The following is a 14,187-nucleotide window of genomic DNA, read 5'->3' as shown; positions in this document are numbered from 1 at the left end:
TTTTCTGGAGTCCTCTCTGGATCGCCACAGAAGCAGCAAGCAGGAGTTGTGTCACCGATGAGCGCTTCTCTAGTAATCAGGGCTCGGCGAGGCAGGGAGAAGGGGCCATTACAGTGAAATCCTTGATTCTAGATGCTGTGACAGTCCAGTGTTATGTGGAATTTTGGAATCATAGAGGTTTCAGGGGCACATGCTACTACAGATCTGCCTTTTTTCAAGAGCTGCATGTAGTTAAGGTAGGGTGACCAGATGTCCCAATTTTATAGAGACAGTCCCGATTTTTGGGTCTTTTTCTTATATAGGCTTCTATTATTCCCCAACCCCTGTCCTGATTTTTCACATTTGCTGTCTGGTCACCCTAAGTTAAGGCTTTGTATAAATATCATGGTTCAAACTCTCAAGACTAGGTTTACATCTGCTAAGTTAGTGCCAGTGTTGGCAGCCAAATAAATTAACCCCTGAAGACGGCTCTGGGCTGTACCCAGACATCTCATCAGCAGTCAGCGGAGCTAGCCAGGGAACCTGAGAAGGAAGTGGGCTGGGCTGATATGTCACTCACCCATCTTAATTATATGTTCCAACCCCAAGCCACATTGGATGTGCCTCCAACCCAGCACTGCTCCTGCAGATTTGCACCAGCTTCCACCCTTGTGCAGATCCCCCACAGCGGCATTTTAGCCTGTCTGGAAGTGATGGGTGTCATTGCCTGATGGGGCATGGTTAAACCTGTGCTAGGTAAAGGTGCAGGCGCTCCATTTACCGGACAGGCCAGGGGGCTTTCAGCAGCGCTGGCCTCTCTGTCTAATCCTCGCCTAGAAGGGGAGGAGATGAGATGAGGGGAAAGGACACAGCTATTTGGGAGGGTCGTGATCCTACAGACAAAGCTGCGTCCTAGATTCTAGGCTTCCCCCGTTTTTTCCCCATTCACCCTCTCTTTCTGGCTGCTGCTGCCACTTGGCAGCTGTGGGAGTGGCACTCAGCTCTCAGAGACTAGGGTGAAATCCGAGCCCTATTGAAGTCAATAGGAGATTTGTCATTGACTTCAGTGCAGAGGCAAATTAAGATTTATTGTGACCCTGGGCACAAAGAACATTTGGGACCCCCCACATTCCTCTCACCATGTGGCCCCACTCCCTGTTCCTACCCTTCCCCCAAAGGCCCCATCCCCTGGCCAGACTGGAAGCCGGAGTCAAGCCATGGCAAGAGCTGCCTGGTGAGCCCCAGACCCTCCATCTACCCTGGGTGGCATGCCTCAGGGGACATGGGCCGGGGGCTGCTCTCGGGCACCCCAGCCCCCAACCAGGGCAGGTGGAGTGGTGCTCAGGCCAGCCCTGTGTGGGAGAGGTGGAGGGCTCAGGAGAGCAGCTCAGGCCAGCTCTGTAGGGTGTGGGGGAGTGTGCGCATGGTGTCCCATTTTCCCTGTAGGAAATATGCTCACCCTACCAGAGCTTAGCTCCAGGGGCAAGAGGATGAGCAAGGGGTGGGCCTACGGTCCAGCAGCAATGATCCCTCCACTTCTATAGAGGTTCCAGCACTCCTACGGGGGCCCCCAAATTGCCTGGGGCCCCTGGGCACAGGCCCCATAGACCTGTAGTAGGGTGGACTGCCCCACTCCCTGGGAGGATGGGCTGTGGCAGGCCAGGGAGCCTGCAAAGCCCAGGAGCCAATCAGAAAAGGGCTTATGGGGAGCCAATCAGGGCCCAGATTGGAGGGAACCAATCAGGGCCAAGCTCACCCATATATAAAGGCTGCCCAGAGCAGGAGCAGTCAGTCTGTCTCAGGCCTTTGACAGGGGGAGGTCAGTCTCCAAGGGGGAGAATAGCACCGCAGACAGCGCAGTGCTGGGCAGGCTCAGGGAGGCTAGAAGGCTCTAGCCCATAGCCACCAGGCTGCAGGCCCTGAAGGGAAGGGCCTAGCGGGTGCAAGGGGCCATAGGGGAAGCAGCCCAGGGAAACAGACAGAAGAAGGGAAAGAAAGAGGACAGCGAGGCTGACGCCAGAGGGTTCCTGGTCCCCCCCTTCCTCCTTGCAGTACACTCAGCCATTAGCCGTAGGGAGTGGCCATTATAGACTACACCCGATCCCTGACAAGAGGGATTAGACTTTGGGGTGTGTGGTTGCATATGGTGGCTGGAATGCCGGACTGCTGATCATCGACCCCCGGAAGGGGGTCCAGATGGACTAAGGGACACTGCTGGAGGGCAGTGGCCTCGAAGAGGACACTGCCGAGCAGGGAGCAACATGGGTCCAGCGAGAGCAGCGGAGGGCAGAATAATTGACGGGACACCACCTGGAGGGGGTGCTCCACTGGAATTGAGCTAATTCCTGGAGTCACCAGCAAGAGCCGCCGCAGGTGGTGAGTCCCAATCCATTTACAGGATCCATGAGTTAATCTGCCACTGCTTCAGTGAGGCCTGGATTTGCTCAGGGTTTGCATGAGCCCAGCTCTGTAATCTCTCCATCCTCTTCCTCTTCCTTCCAAATGCTGAGATGTCTCAAGGGCCTCCTGGTGCTGGGGTTTTCCCATGTAATTTCCCTGTAGAGCTGGTGGCCAGGCTACCCACCTAAGTGGTCATCATGGCAATGTCACAGCAAACCACTCTGCATCACATAGCATCCCCTGGCTCACCTGTCTGAGCTTTGCTCCCACCATGGAGGCACTGCTGTCCAGCACGAACACAACGTTCTTCGGCAGTGGTGGGAGATCCTGGGGGGCGAAGTAATGCACGAAGTATCCATTCAAGATCTGAGGGAGGGGGAGAAAGTCAAGGACACATGGCAGGTCACAATATTGTCAACCACACTCGTCACCAGGACCCCTTTACCCCTAGTGAAGTCAACAGTTTTGCCACGCACCTCAGTGGGAGCAGGATTGGTCCTTAATTCTGAATAGCGTCTTTCGTACCAATGATGTCCCCAAATGCTGAGCAGATCTAGATTCTGCTGCATGGTGCAGTGGGGAATCAGAGAGGAGGCAGAAAAGAGATAAGTGGTTCTGGCTGAATGGGGAAGAGAGATTTTCAGCTGAGATTTTAGAAGAGTCAGTGGCATGGAGGGAGACAGGAAGGCTGTTCCAGTTGGCAGGAGCCACAAAGAGGACAAGGTAGGGCTAAAGGAAGCAGGGAATGGTGGAGACAACTGAGGGCAAGGCCAGGCAGGGTTTAAAGACAAGGCAGGTGGCTGTGGACTGGCTCCTAAACAAACGGAGTTGTTTGAGGATGGGCCGGACTGAAGGGCCAGGGGCAGCAGGCAGCTCTGCCCAGCAGGAGAAGCGGACGGGGCTGTGTGGGTGGTCTCAGCTGCTGGGATGAGACTCCCTGTGTGTCTTGCTCCCCTGTTGCTACAGCTGCTGCAGCCCCCAACTGGCAGCTACCCGCCTCTGCTGGGGAAGCCAGCAGTGCTGAGTCCCCTGCAGGGCAAAGCCCCCTCCTGAATCTGGCCTTTCAGTGCAAGTCCAGGGCATCTGCTTCCCCTGCTGGAAAAAGCCCAGGGGAAGTGGATGGGGCTGTGCTGAAGGGACAAGGTCAGGAGGGGACTGTGTTTGGCAGGGGCCTGGGTACTCACAGGGAGCAGCCTTCCCTGCTAACCCCAACCCTTCAGCATGGCCCCATTTGCTTCCCCTGGGTAGGTGGGTGCAAGACAGGCAGGGAGCTGGGTCCTGGCAGCCAAAACCACCCAACAGCTGGGAGAGAGGAAGGCTTCTTCAACTGCCAGGTGGTGAGTAGCACTCTGCCCCAGGGGGTACCAAGCACCCCTCCTGCCCTGCCTCTGGCCCCCATGGGTACCAGACCCCCCTTCCCCTCACCTGCCCCTGTGAAGGAGTCACACATGGGATATAAATCACTGAAGTTTGGGAACCTCTGGTCTGGGTGAAAGAGAACGAAGGCTTGGACATGGATTTCAAGCAGAGGTGAGAGCAAGTTGCCTCATAATAGGCAGTGCAGAACCACTTGCCATAATTCAAGGAGGAGGTTGATAAGCTGGAAAGGGTTCAGAGAAGAGCCATGAAAATGACTAAAGGCTTAGAGGCCTGGTAGTGGCAGACTCCAGGAACACCATCTCTTTAGCTTAAGAAAGGGAAGCTGAAAGGGTGACTTAACAGTCTCTGAGTACCAACACGAGGAATAAATATTCAATAATGGGCTCTTCAGTCTAGCAGGGAAAGGTCTAACACCATCCAATGACTGGAAGTTGAAGCTAGAGAAATTCAGATGGAAATGAGGCATATATTTTTGACAATGAGGGTAATTAACCACTGGAATAATTTCCCCAGGGTGGATTCTCCATCACTGGCAATATTTAAACAAGAATGGATGTTTTGTTAAAAGCTCCGCTCTTGGAATTCTTTCAGGGCAGTTCTCTGGCCTGTATTACGCAGGAGGTCAGACTAGATGATCACAATGGTCCTGTCTGGCCTCGGAATCTGTGAATCTATTTAAAAATATGCATACACTGAACTTTGTCTGATGTGCACTCGTGTGCTGAGACATTGCGCAGAGGCCATGTGGCTGACCACGTCCCCATTGAAACCATCAAAATAGGACTTACGTAGGTGTTCACACGGGTGATTTTTTTCAGCCTATGTGAATAGATGGTGGAACTAAAAGATATTGTTCTATGTGTGCCTGTTTAGAGCCACCAACCGTAGCTATCTGCATCCCCGTTCACTAAATCTGTCATTTGCTAATAGCTGCAATTTGGCTCATGTGAAAAATTGCTAGGTATGTGGGTAGAGCTGCCGGGTGACTTTGATTTGACTGTTTTCTTACTTATAATTTTTCCATTGTCCCCTTTCATGTGAATCTTTAACGCTAAAAGATAAAGGGCGTGCTTGGGCTCTGAATTTCTGTCATGTGGGATTTAACTAGTTCCCGGTGGGGACAAATGTTTTTATGTAGTAGTGAGTTCCCTTGTGTTGCTGTTGCATATCAGTGGTGTATGAAGAACACATGCTCTGTGACAAGAGAAGCCAACGTGTGGTCCAGTGAGCATTATAATGACTGCCATCATCTTGATTATAGAGGTGTGGCTCTGGTAGACTACAAAGGCATGCAATGATCTGGAAGGAAGCTACTCAGCTAAAGACGGAGTATCACATATAGGGACTAGGGTGACTACCCTGAGTCACATTCAAGATAAGGGGTGTCAGTGTTGCCGGCTCTGAGGATTGGATCAGAAGTCTCCCAATAGTGGTTGTTTCTTAAATGCTCAACTGCCAGAATTGGACTGCATTCGAATCTCAGCTTTCATGTCTTTTGAAAAAAGTAAGCTTCTAGCCTGCAAGCAAGGACACCCTAGAGGCTGGGAATCCAAAAGGCAACAAAAGAGAACCCAACATTTGTTGTTTAAAAGATATAATCTCATGATTTTTAAACCAGTCTTGTGATTTCTTTGGGGAAGGGGAATTAATCCTCAGTGGGGTTGGCAGTACGAGGGTGGATGCAATCTGGTCAATGTTACACCACTTAGATGTGGCCGTTAGGCTCCTACGAGCTGCAGAAATGACCCTCAAGCGGGGAATATTTGTTATGGAACACAGGCATCCAACACTGTTCAGCTACCTCTGGCATAGTCGATAGCACAAGGAAGGTGAGGCATGTGTACTGTACCTGCACATCCCCGACACTCAGTTCCCTGTTGACATCATATCGAACGATAAAATCCCCCAGAATGCCATTGCGGGCAATCTGGGTTTGTTGAACAACACTGGGACTGAAGGTCACTTTGGCTAACGTTTTCGTCTGGCCGATCACGGTAGATGGAGGCAGGGAGATGTCATCTGGTAGGGAAAACACAACCAGCGATATTACAGCTTTTCTATTTGTCGGACAGATTCTCCATGACTCAGCACAGCATCTGGGGAATTACCATGCAATGAGGTATAATGAGCATTAGTGACTGTCACATTATGAAATCGGGGAAGAGCAAAATAGCTGCAATAAACTAAGAATGACCCTTTCCCCTTGCAACTCTAACTGCACCCAGCCCTGAAAGCTTATTGGGGGATGGACAGGTTTAGTTAACTTCCTGTTGTTTTTGGGAGTGATCTTAAACCTGAAGGTAGGGTCTTCTCTGATTGGCTGTTAAAGTACTCTTACCACTTTTTGTAAAAGACGTTTGTCCCCACGTTCTGGGCTAAAGCCCTGCTGAGTGGGGCAGTTCTTTACTTCCCTCTCTTAAAGGTAGCTGCATTTCAGTGAGATTGTACCTTATAGGTTGCAAAGTACCCCAGCACCCTGCTATATGAATTTTAGATTAGTCAGAGTTCAGATCTGATCTTGCCTTTCCCCAAAATTCAGGTGTGCCTACATCCATTTTTAGTACATGTTGAAAACTCAGTGAAATTCTCAGCCGATGTCAATTGGCATAGGCCCACTGATGTCAGCCAGAGGTACTTACATGGCCGCCATTACAATAGTATCTGAGCTCTTGCAATGTTTATTCTACCCCACCCCCCAAGGCAGGGAACTGCCATTGTGCCCTTTTTACAAATGGGAAACTGAGGCACAGGGAGGCCAAGTGTCTTGCCAAGGCTCACACAGGTAGTTTGTGACAGAGAGCAGAGAATTGAATCTGATCTTCCAGGTCCCAGGCTAGCACTTTAACCATGGGATCGTCCTTCCTCTCTTACTGGCTGCTTCTGGAAGTGGAAGCCCTGGGAGACCTCGGCGTGCAGGGAAAGCAGTGAACTCGTCCAATGGAAGAGGAAGGTATCCCAAGAACACTGAGTGAGTGCACCTATTGCTCTCCATCTAATTCAGGAGCAACACAGATGGGTACCTCCATTCAGCCAACAGGGCCTGCCATGGAACAGCAAGAGGGAGCAGTAAAGGGAAGAGTAATGGAGGCAGGGAAGGGTTCCTCTTAAGCTTCAAGAGGGTCTAGGAAGAAATTCTCTGATGCTCAGTTGGTGTAAATCAGTCCTCCCTCTACACTTACAGGAGTCTAATGCAGGGTTTCCAGCATCTAAAACAAACCCAGAATCATTTCAAGACACCAGGGGTGAAATCCTGGCCCTGGGTCACCTCCTCTTTGAAAAAGATGCTTCTTGTCCACCTGTCCTGTTCAACTGTATATGTTAAAATCAGGGTACATCTACACTGGAATAAAAGACCTGCAGCACAGCCGGGCCTGGCCTGGGTCAGCTGATTCAGGCTCCTGGGCCTCAGGCTGTGGGGTTAAAAATTGCTGCATAGATGTTCAGGCTCTGAGATGTTCACTCCTCAGATACAGTGTACCAGCTGTGCTGGGATTGGCACTTCTTTTCATCCATCTTTTCTCTCTTCAAAGATCTTGGCTAACTGACAACATGCGGGAACTGTCCAGAATTCATAACACTGTGTTAAAAAAAATTTGCATTTTCTGATTTACCTGGAGAGCTTCACCCTCGCCTCCCTGGGTTTTATCAGAGTTTGACAGGCAGCCCTAGCAATTAGTGAAATTGCATTGCCCGGTAGGCTGATATATTTCATAGATTACACAGCCAGAAGGGACCATTGTGATCATCTACTCTGCCCTCCTGTAGAACGCAGGCCAGAGAACTTCCCTGAAATAATTCCCAGAGCAGATCTTTTAGAAAAACATCCAGTCTTGATTTAAAACTGGTCAGTGATGGAGCATCTACCACGACCCTGAATAAATTGTTCCAATGGGTAATTATTCTCACTGTTACATATTTACACCTAATTTCCAGTCTGAATTTGTCTAACTTTAACTTCCAGCCATTGGATCATGCTACATCTTTCTCTGCTGGATTGAAGAGCCCATTATCAAATATTTGTTCCCCACATAAATAGTTCATGGACTGTAATCAAGTCATCGTCTCTTTGTTAAGCTAAAGAAATTGAGCTCTTTGAGTTTCACTATAAGATATGTCTCGTAATCCTTTAACCATTCTTACGGCTTTCCCCTCATCCCTTTGCAATTTGTCTGGTGCCGATTGTGGGCACCAGAACTGGACATAGGATTCCAGCAGCGGTCATACCAGTGCCAGATACAGAGGTGATCTCTCTACTCCTATTTCAGTGCTAGTAAAATGCTCCAGATCACACTGGAAATGGAAGCACCCTCTTGATCCTCATCATATATCATAGGCAGTGGCTATGCAAGCTTCCCCTGCACACCTCCCTCAAACAGAAATTTCAGGCGTCTCTTACCTGGACACAGGTAAGTACTCCACCTGATGAATCTAGGGATATGGATTCTACCTCCAGCCTTGCCATGAACTTCCTGTCTGCCATTGGGCAAGTCAGATAGCCTCTCTGTGCCTCACTTTCCCTATCTGTTACCTGAGGATCAAGACACCTAATCTCTTTGAAAAGTGCTTTGAGATCAAGAAGTGCTAGGTACAGCTTTGCAATTATCCAGCACCTTTCATCATCTCAAAGCACTTCACAAAGGTGGATAAGTGTTATCCTCGTTGTACAGATCATGACGCACATGAGAGGCCTGGAGAGAGGGGTTACGTGACTTTGCCAAGGTCACCTAGAGAGTCACCAACAGGGGCAGGAATGGTTGAGGAAGTGGCTCAGACTCTGCCCAGTCAATCTTTGTCCTTTCCACTGAGCTCTCCAACAAACTAGCTGGTGCCCTTGTGATGTGGAGACATGTCAAATAAAATGGACATATAGCAAATACTGCCTGCTACTTACTACCCTGGCCTCCATTTGAGCTAGTGACCTAGAGGGGAAAGTCTGAGGTTATATTTAGGGTAAACATCCAAAAGGGCTTGGACCTTCCTTTTCATAGGTCTAATTCAGTGCTTCTCAAATTTGCGTACCACTGACCCTTTCTCGCAGCAAACCTCTGAGTGCAACCTTTATAAACTAAAAACATTTTTTTATATTTAACATTATTATAAATGCTGGGGGTGAGGCGGGGTTTGGGGGTGGAGGCTTAAAGCTCACAACCCCCCCATGTAATAACCTTGCAACCCCCGAGGAGTCATGACCCCCAGTTTGAGAACCCCTGGTCTAATTTGACCTGCAGAACAAATGGCTTGAGCTTCCACCTGCCTGATTCATGCCTGCAATGAGCTAGGCATGAAGGCAAATTGTTAGAATTCAACTGTTGGTGCAAATCAGACTGACAAAAGCAAAACTGCCTCTGCTAAAATTGACCCTTTAACATCTGTCTTCATTTGATGTTACCCGAGCAATGAAGTGTAGAGGTGAAGCCAAATTCAAACTTGATTAGAGCTTGGGTGAGTCCAGATACAGAGCTCCAACCCAGACCTCATCCTGAGCTTTAAAATGGGAGCATCTAGGAAGGTGGAAGGGGGGGGGGTAAAGCAAAAGCTCCCTGCAGTTTGGGGTTTTGAGCACCAGCTGTAAAACAGAAAGGAAACAGAGGTAACTACCACAGGATCTGGTTTTACCTGGGAATGTGGGGTTACTGTACACAATGGGCAAAACATTCTCACCAAACTGCTTCACGGGGAGAGAAGGGTGCCAGGTGTGGATTAAATGGGGGCTCAGCAGAAGGAATAGGGAATTCTGGGCTTAGACATCATGTGGAAAGTGACTATGTTTTGAGGTCATCTGAAAGAGCGGGAATTCCTGGCCTCAGCTTCCTCTGCGCTGTTTTATCTGTGTTACAATGGCAGAAAGGGAGCAGACACCTGCCCAGCTCAGGAAATCATTTCCCCAAACTCATGTGCCCTCTGGCTTCCTTGTGGAAAAACACAAACCAGCTGGGTTTATGTTTATGTGTGACCCTGCTTACAAAGGAAACACACTAGAGAGACCTGGCTTAGCTTTGTCTGTCAAAGAAGAAACCTAATCAGAACCCCCACACAGTCTCTATCTTTATAACAAACCAAACCTAAGCCCTGTATCAAACTGTGGAGAAGTCTGGAGCTGAGTCTGACCTTTGTGGCTCAGATCCCTAGCCAGAAATACAACATTCGCCATTGCCACTGCAACAACAAAGACCGTTCTGCTGCTTCACAAATGTGAGAATGGGGACTCTTGTCCTTCCTCAGCAGAGAGCACCTTCTCTCTGCGTGCCTTTAAATCCCATGTACATCCTGCTTTAAGTGCTTTATGGACACACCAGGATCTTGTTACGGCTGGAACTGCAGAGCCTGTGCACATCTAGCCAGGTGACAGGAATTTGACTCTTCTGAATGCATCTTGAAGATGCATTCGGCACTTCAGAGATGTTTGAGGCTATTCCCTGACTGGGTGATGGCCAGATAGGTTTTGATTGCTAGATCCATCTGGAAAATGTTCATTTGTTTCGTTCGTGCTCACAGTGCCAATCACTACAGCAGGTAGGCATTTCACTCACAAACGTTCAATACTCAGACAGTGCTGGTGGGGTTCAAATATTTCTGGTCATGGTTACAGAGGCAGAAGGAACCCAGCTTGATTTCATACCTCATGCTAAATCTTCAGGGTCAACACTTGATAGGGGGGAAGGTAGAAACTTCTCTTTGATTTGCAAGCTACGGCAGTTTGAATCATTGAGAATAAATCGGGAACCCATGTATCTCAGGGCAAAATGTTCAGAAAGCACCTAAATGACTTGGAAACCTAAGTCGCTTTCGAAAACGGGACTTGTGTGCTTCTGAAAATGTTACTTTCATTCTGTTTATTCGCTCATTCAGCCTTCCATTCAAGAATCTCATAGCACTTTTTAAATTTTAATCAACACCAATGCAAGAAATACTGTAGGCTTCATTGTAGCAGTTTTACAGATGGGAACAGCCAAGCAGAGAGCCTGCATGACTTGCTCAAGTTTAGAGAGGGCCAGATCGCCCCCTCTTTACACTGAGCAGAACCTCATCTCTGAGGTAATCTTACTGGTTTCAATATTGTCACTGGAGGAGTGAGACACTACTCAACATGAATAAGGGTGACACTCTAGACCACAAAAGTGAGTGAGTAGCAGATGTAGGAATAAAATCCAGAAGTCCTGGGTTCCAGTCCCCTCCTCTGGTCATGACATTGAAAGTGCTATCACACTTACATAGGCTTTAATGGCCAGAGAATACTTTTATAACAAGAGAACTGGATGGGTCCAACTTTCCTATTAAATGTTTTAAACCCCTTGCTACATTGCACAGAACATTTGGTGCTCACAGAGTCACATTTGGATAGGCCGCTCCAGTACTGAGTTTTTCCATGTGTGGTTTAAATACAGGAACATGCATGCTGGAACAGACAAAGGGTGTGTCTGCTCAGTTATCCTGTCTCTGGCCTTGAGCAATGCCAGATGCTTTGGAGGAAAGCGTAACACCAGAAAGGCATCTCACCATCAGGGGCGGCTCTAGACATTTCACCGCCCCAAGCAGGGTGGCATGCCGTGGGAGGTGCTCTGCCAGTCGCCAGGAGGGCAGCAGGTGGCTCCAGTGGACCTCCCGCAGGCGTGCCTGTGGAGGGTCTGCTGGTCCCGCGGCTTTGGTGGACCTTCCACAGGCACGCCTGCGGGAGGTCCACCGGAGCCGCCTGCCGCCTTCCTGGCGACTAGCAGAGCGTCCTCCGTGGCATGCCGCCCCAAGCACTCGCTTGGAGTACTGGGGCCTGGAGCTGCCCCTGCTCACCATGAACTATGACCCCAAGGGGAAACATCCTTTCCTCACCTCACCTCAGCTAAATCAAGGGGACTGACAACCTTTATCATTTTACCCTACCGACAGTGGCTGCAGATGCTTTGCCTGATCCAAAGCCTGATCCGAGGCTCACTGAACTCACTGGGCAACAGCAGCGTTAAGGCCCAATCCTCAGGCCTCAGCTTTGATAGGAATAGGACTGAGGCTTTTGTTTTATTCCATATTCACAGGTTTCAGGCCAGATCCTCACACAGTATAAATCACAGAATTCACTAGAGTCATATTGATTTACAGCTGCTGAGGATCTGACCCTACTGTCAGAGACCGGGATGTAGATGGTCAGACCTAGTGGTCAGGCAAGATTCAGATCAGCAACAGAAACAAAGTTGGGGGTTGAGCCAAGGGTCAGAGCCAGAGGCAGGCATCAAGCCAAGAGGCAGAGCCAGAATCAGTAGCCAAGAGTGGGGGTAGGAGCAGGGATCTGGAATAAGGCAGGAGAGCAGGAACCAGGAGCAGGACAGGAAGGCACAAATCAGGAACAAAACAGCTTAGGAGTCAAGCTAACAGGATGGGTCCAATGGAGGAGCCAGCCAGGGATTCACCTAGTTATTCAGACAACTTCCTGTGCTTCCTTCTGGCTAAAGTAGTGAGTCTGAGCCAATCAGAGAGGCCGGACGCCTCCAATTGGAAGCTTTGTGGGCAGTGCCTCTTGTGAGCAAGAAGCCGCCAGCCCATGCTCCCTGCTGGTACCAGCGAGATGCTAGAAGGTGGCTGTGGTCTGGGGAACCCCCAGACCTGGGTTTGAGACCCATGATCCTTCAGGCTCATATCCTAGTGCAAGGCCATCTCTCACTTGATGTTAGCCTGGGGTTTTTGCTACCATGCAGTGGCTTCCAGGCAGAGTCTTAGCAGCCTATGGTCCATGCTGCCCATTTTCAGAAGAAAAACAATAGACTTTGAGCAGCCTATGGGGCAATGCTAGACCCCCCCAGCATTGCTCCTGGTCTCAGCTGCTTTGGCAAAAAAATGAAATTTCCTGTGTTCTGAAAGGCAGGATTTCCTGTCTGCTTTGGTCCACTTGGATGGAAACACAAGTTACTTCAGCAGTTCCCAGGAGATCTGGAGCCAGGAAGGAGGCTTCTCAGATGCTGAACGTCACATCTGATTCAAAGCCTGATTCAAAGCCCATCCAATTCATTTGAAAGACTCCCATTGACTTTAGTGGGCTTTGGATCAGACCCTAATTTCAATATGATTCAAAGTTTTCTTTAGCTGTTTAGACATGCACGTACGCATATGCTGGCTTAAAGCCACAAAAACCAGGGACCTCTCTGAAGGCAGGCTGAAGTCCCACCATTATAGCTCCTAAAAATCCTTAATGATCATTGCTATTATACTGCATCCCTGCCCTATCAGGGATGGAGACTGCCAGACAGTTAGAGAGTCAAAATGCAGAAAGCAGCTACCTACCCCTGAACTGCAGCCACCTCTGGGGCAGAATGTGCCAACAACACTGCACCACAGTGGCTCAGCGGGGAAGTAAGGAATAATGTTTCTAATTGAAATGACACTGAAATATGAAACCCACACTGGCATATGGCCAGGCCACCAGGGTTCAGACCACTCCCTACCTTGTGAGAAGCTCCCTATGGTCTTCAATGGTTGTGTAAGGTCCAGGCCTCAGTTTTACGACTCCACCAAAAGGTGGCTCCCTCCGCAGCTCAGTGTCACCTAATACAACACGGGGGCACTGATTTATGGCCGATTCTGAGGGAAGAGTGTAGTTTATTGATCTACACCATCAGTCTGGGATTTCCCTGGAGATCTTCCATCCCATCCATGTGTAACTCTTGCCTGCTTGGGGTGGCACTCTGTCTCCCTCTAGTGGTGACTAGACCAGCTAAAGCTTGATGAGCCTGCTACAGGCTTGGCTAAGAGAAAGGTGTCTTTTAGCTCTGATGGTAAACAAGGCTCACGCATTAGCTCCCAGCTTCGATCCCGGCTGCCAACGACCAGGGTCTGTCGGGGTTACATATGTACTAACCAGGCCCAGCTAGTTCACAAGAAGCGACGCAATCACCACTGTAGGCCACATGTGCTATTCACCTATGACTTTCTTGATGCCCCTCTGCTTGCTGTTTTGGAGCGGCAGCACCTCCAGAGAAATGATGCCCGAGTTCTCTAGGATGTTCACCTCCACACGTAACCTGCCCACGAGCTGCTGGGGTCGGATGCTGACAGTATACTCATACTTTCCCAGGCGCCTTTGCAAGAGCTCTTCATAATGCAGCGTGAAGATGGCCTGGGTCTTGCGTGGAATAGTGCCAGAGGCTTTGAAAGTCTCTACTCCATTCTCCCTGCAAGGGAAATTCAGAGACCTTCACATGCTGTTTTTACATCATGAGCCACACCCTGAAGTTAATGGTTTCCTGAGGCTGCGTCCTTTGTGTCAGCAACTAGTATTCCCCGTTAAATGAGGATGCAAAGACAGGCAACAGAAATACTCAGGGGTACATAAACAGCAGCCTTCCAGAGGAGGAGAGATTTTAAAAGGCTCGTATTACTAAGCTTGGGTAAGAGTATGACAGACGCATAAAAAAGGAATGAAATTCAGAGCAGAAAGAGGGAGGATAA

General features: G+C 49.3%; 1 protein-coding gene across 1 annotated transcript in view; it reads right to left on the bottom strand.

Moving 5' to 3' along the window:
- The window catches only part of ITIH5 (inter-alpha-trypsin inhibitor heavy chain 5), a 73,929-nt gene that overhangs the window by 45,298 nt on the left and 14,444 nt on the right, over positions 1-14,187 (bottom strand). The window contains exons 5-7 of the mRNA XM_030572380.1: positions 13,660-13,910; positions 5,609-5,778; positions 2,629-2,745 (exon numbers count right to left, since the gene is read on the bottom strand). Of these exons, the coding sequence (XP_030428240.1) occupies positions 2,629-2,745; positions 5,609-5,778; positions 13,660-13,910 (538 nt within the window). The remainder of the gene's footprint in view (positions 1-2,628; positions 2,746-5,608; positions 5,779-13,659; positions 13,911-14,187) is intronic.

The sequence above is a fragment of the Gopherus evgoodei genome, chromosome 1 (assembly GCF_007399415.2).
Source record: "Gopherus evgoodei ecotype Sinaloan lineage chromosome 1, rGopEvg1_v1.p, whole genome shotgun sequence".
NCBI lineage: Eukaryota > Metazoa > Chordata > Testudines > Testudinidae > Gopherus > Gopherus evgoodei.
This window is presented reverse-complemented; position numbering and strand designations above follow the sequence as displayed.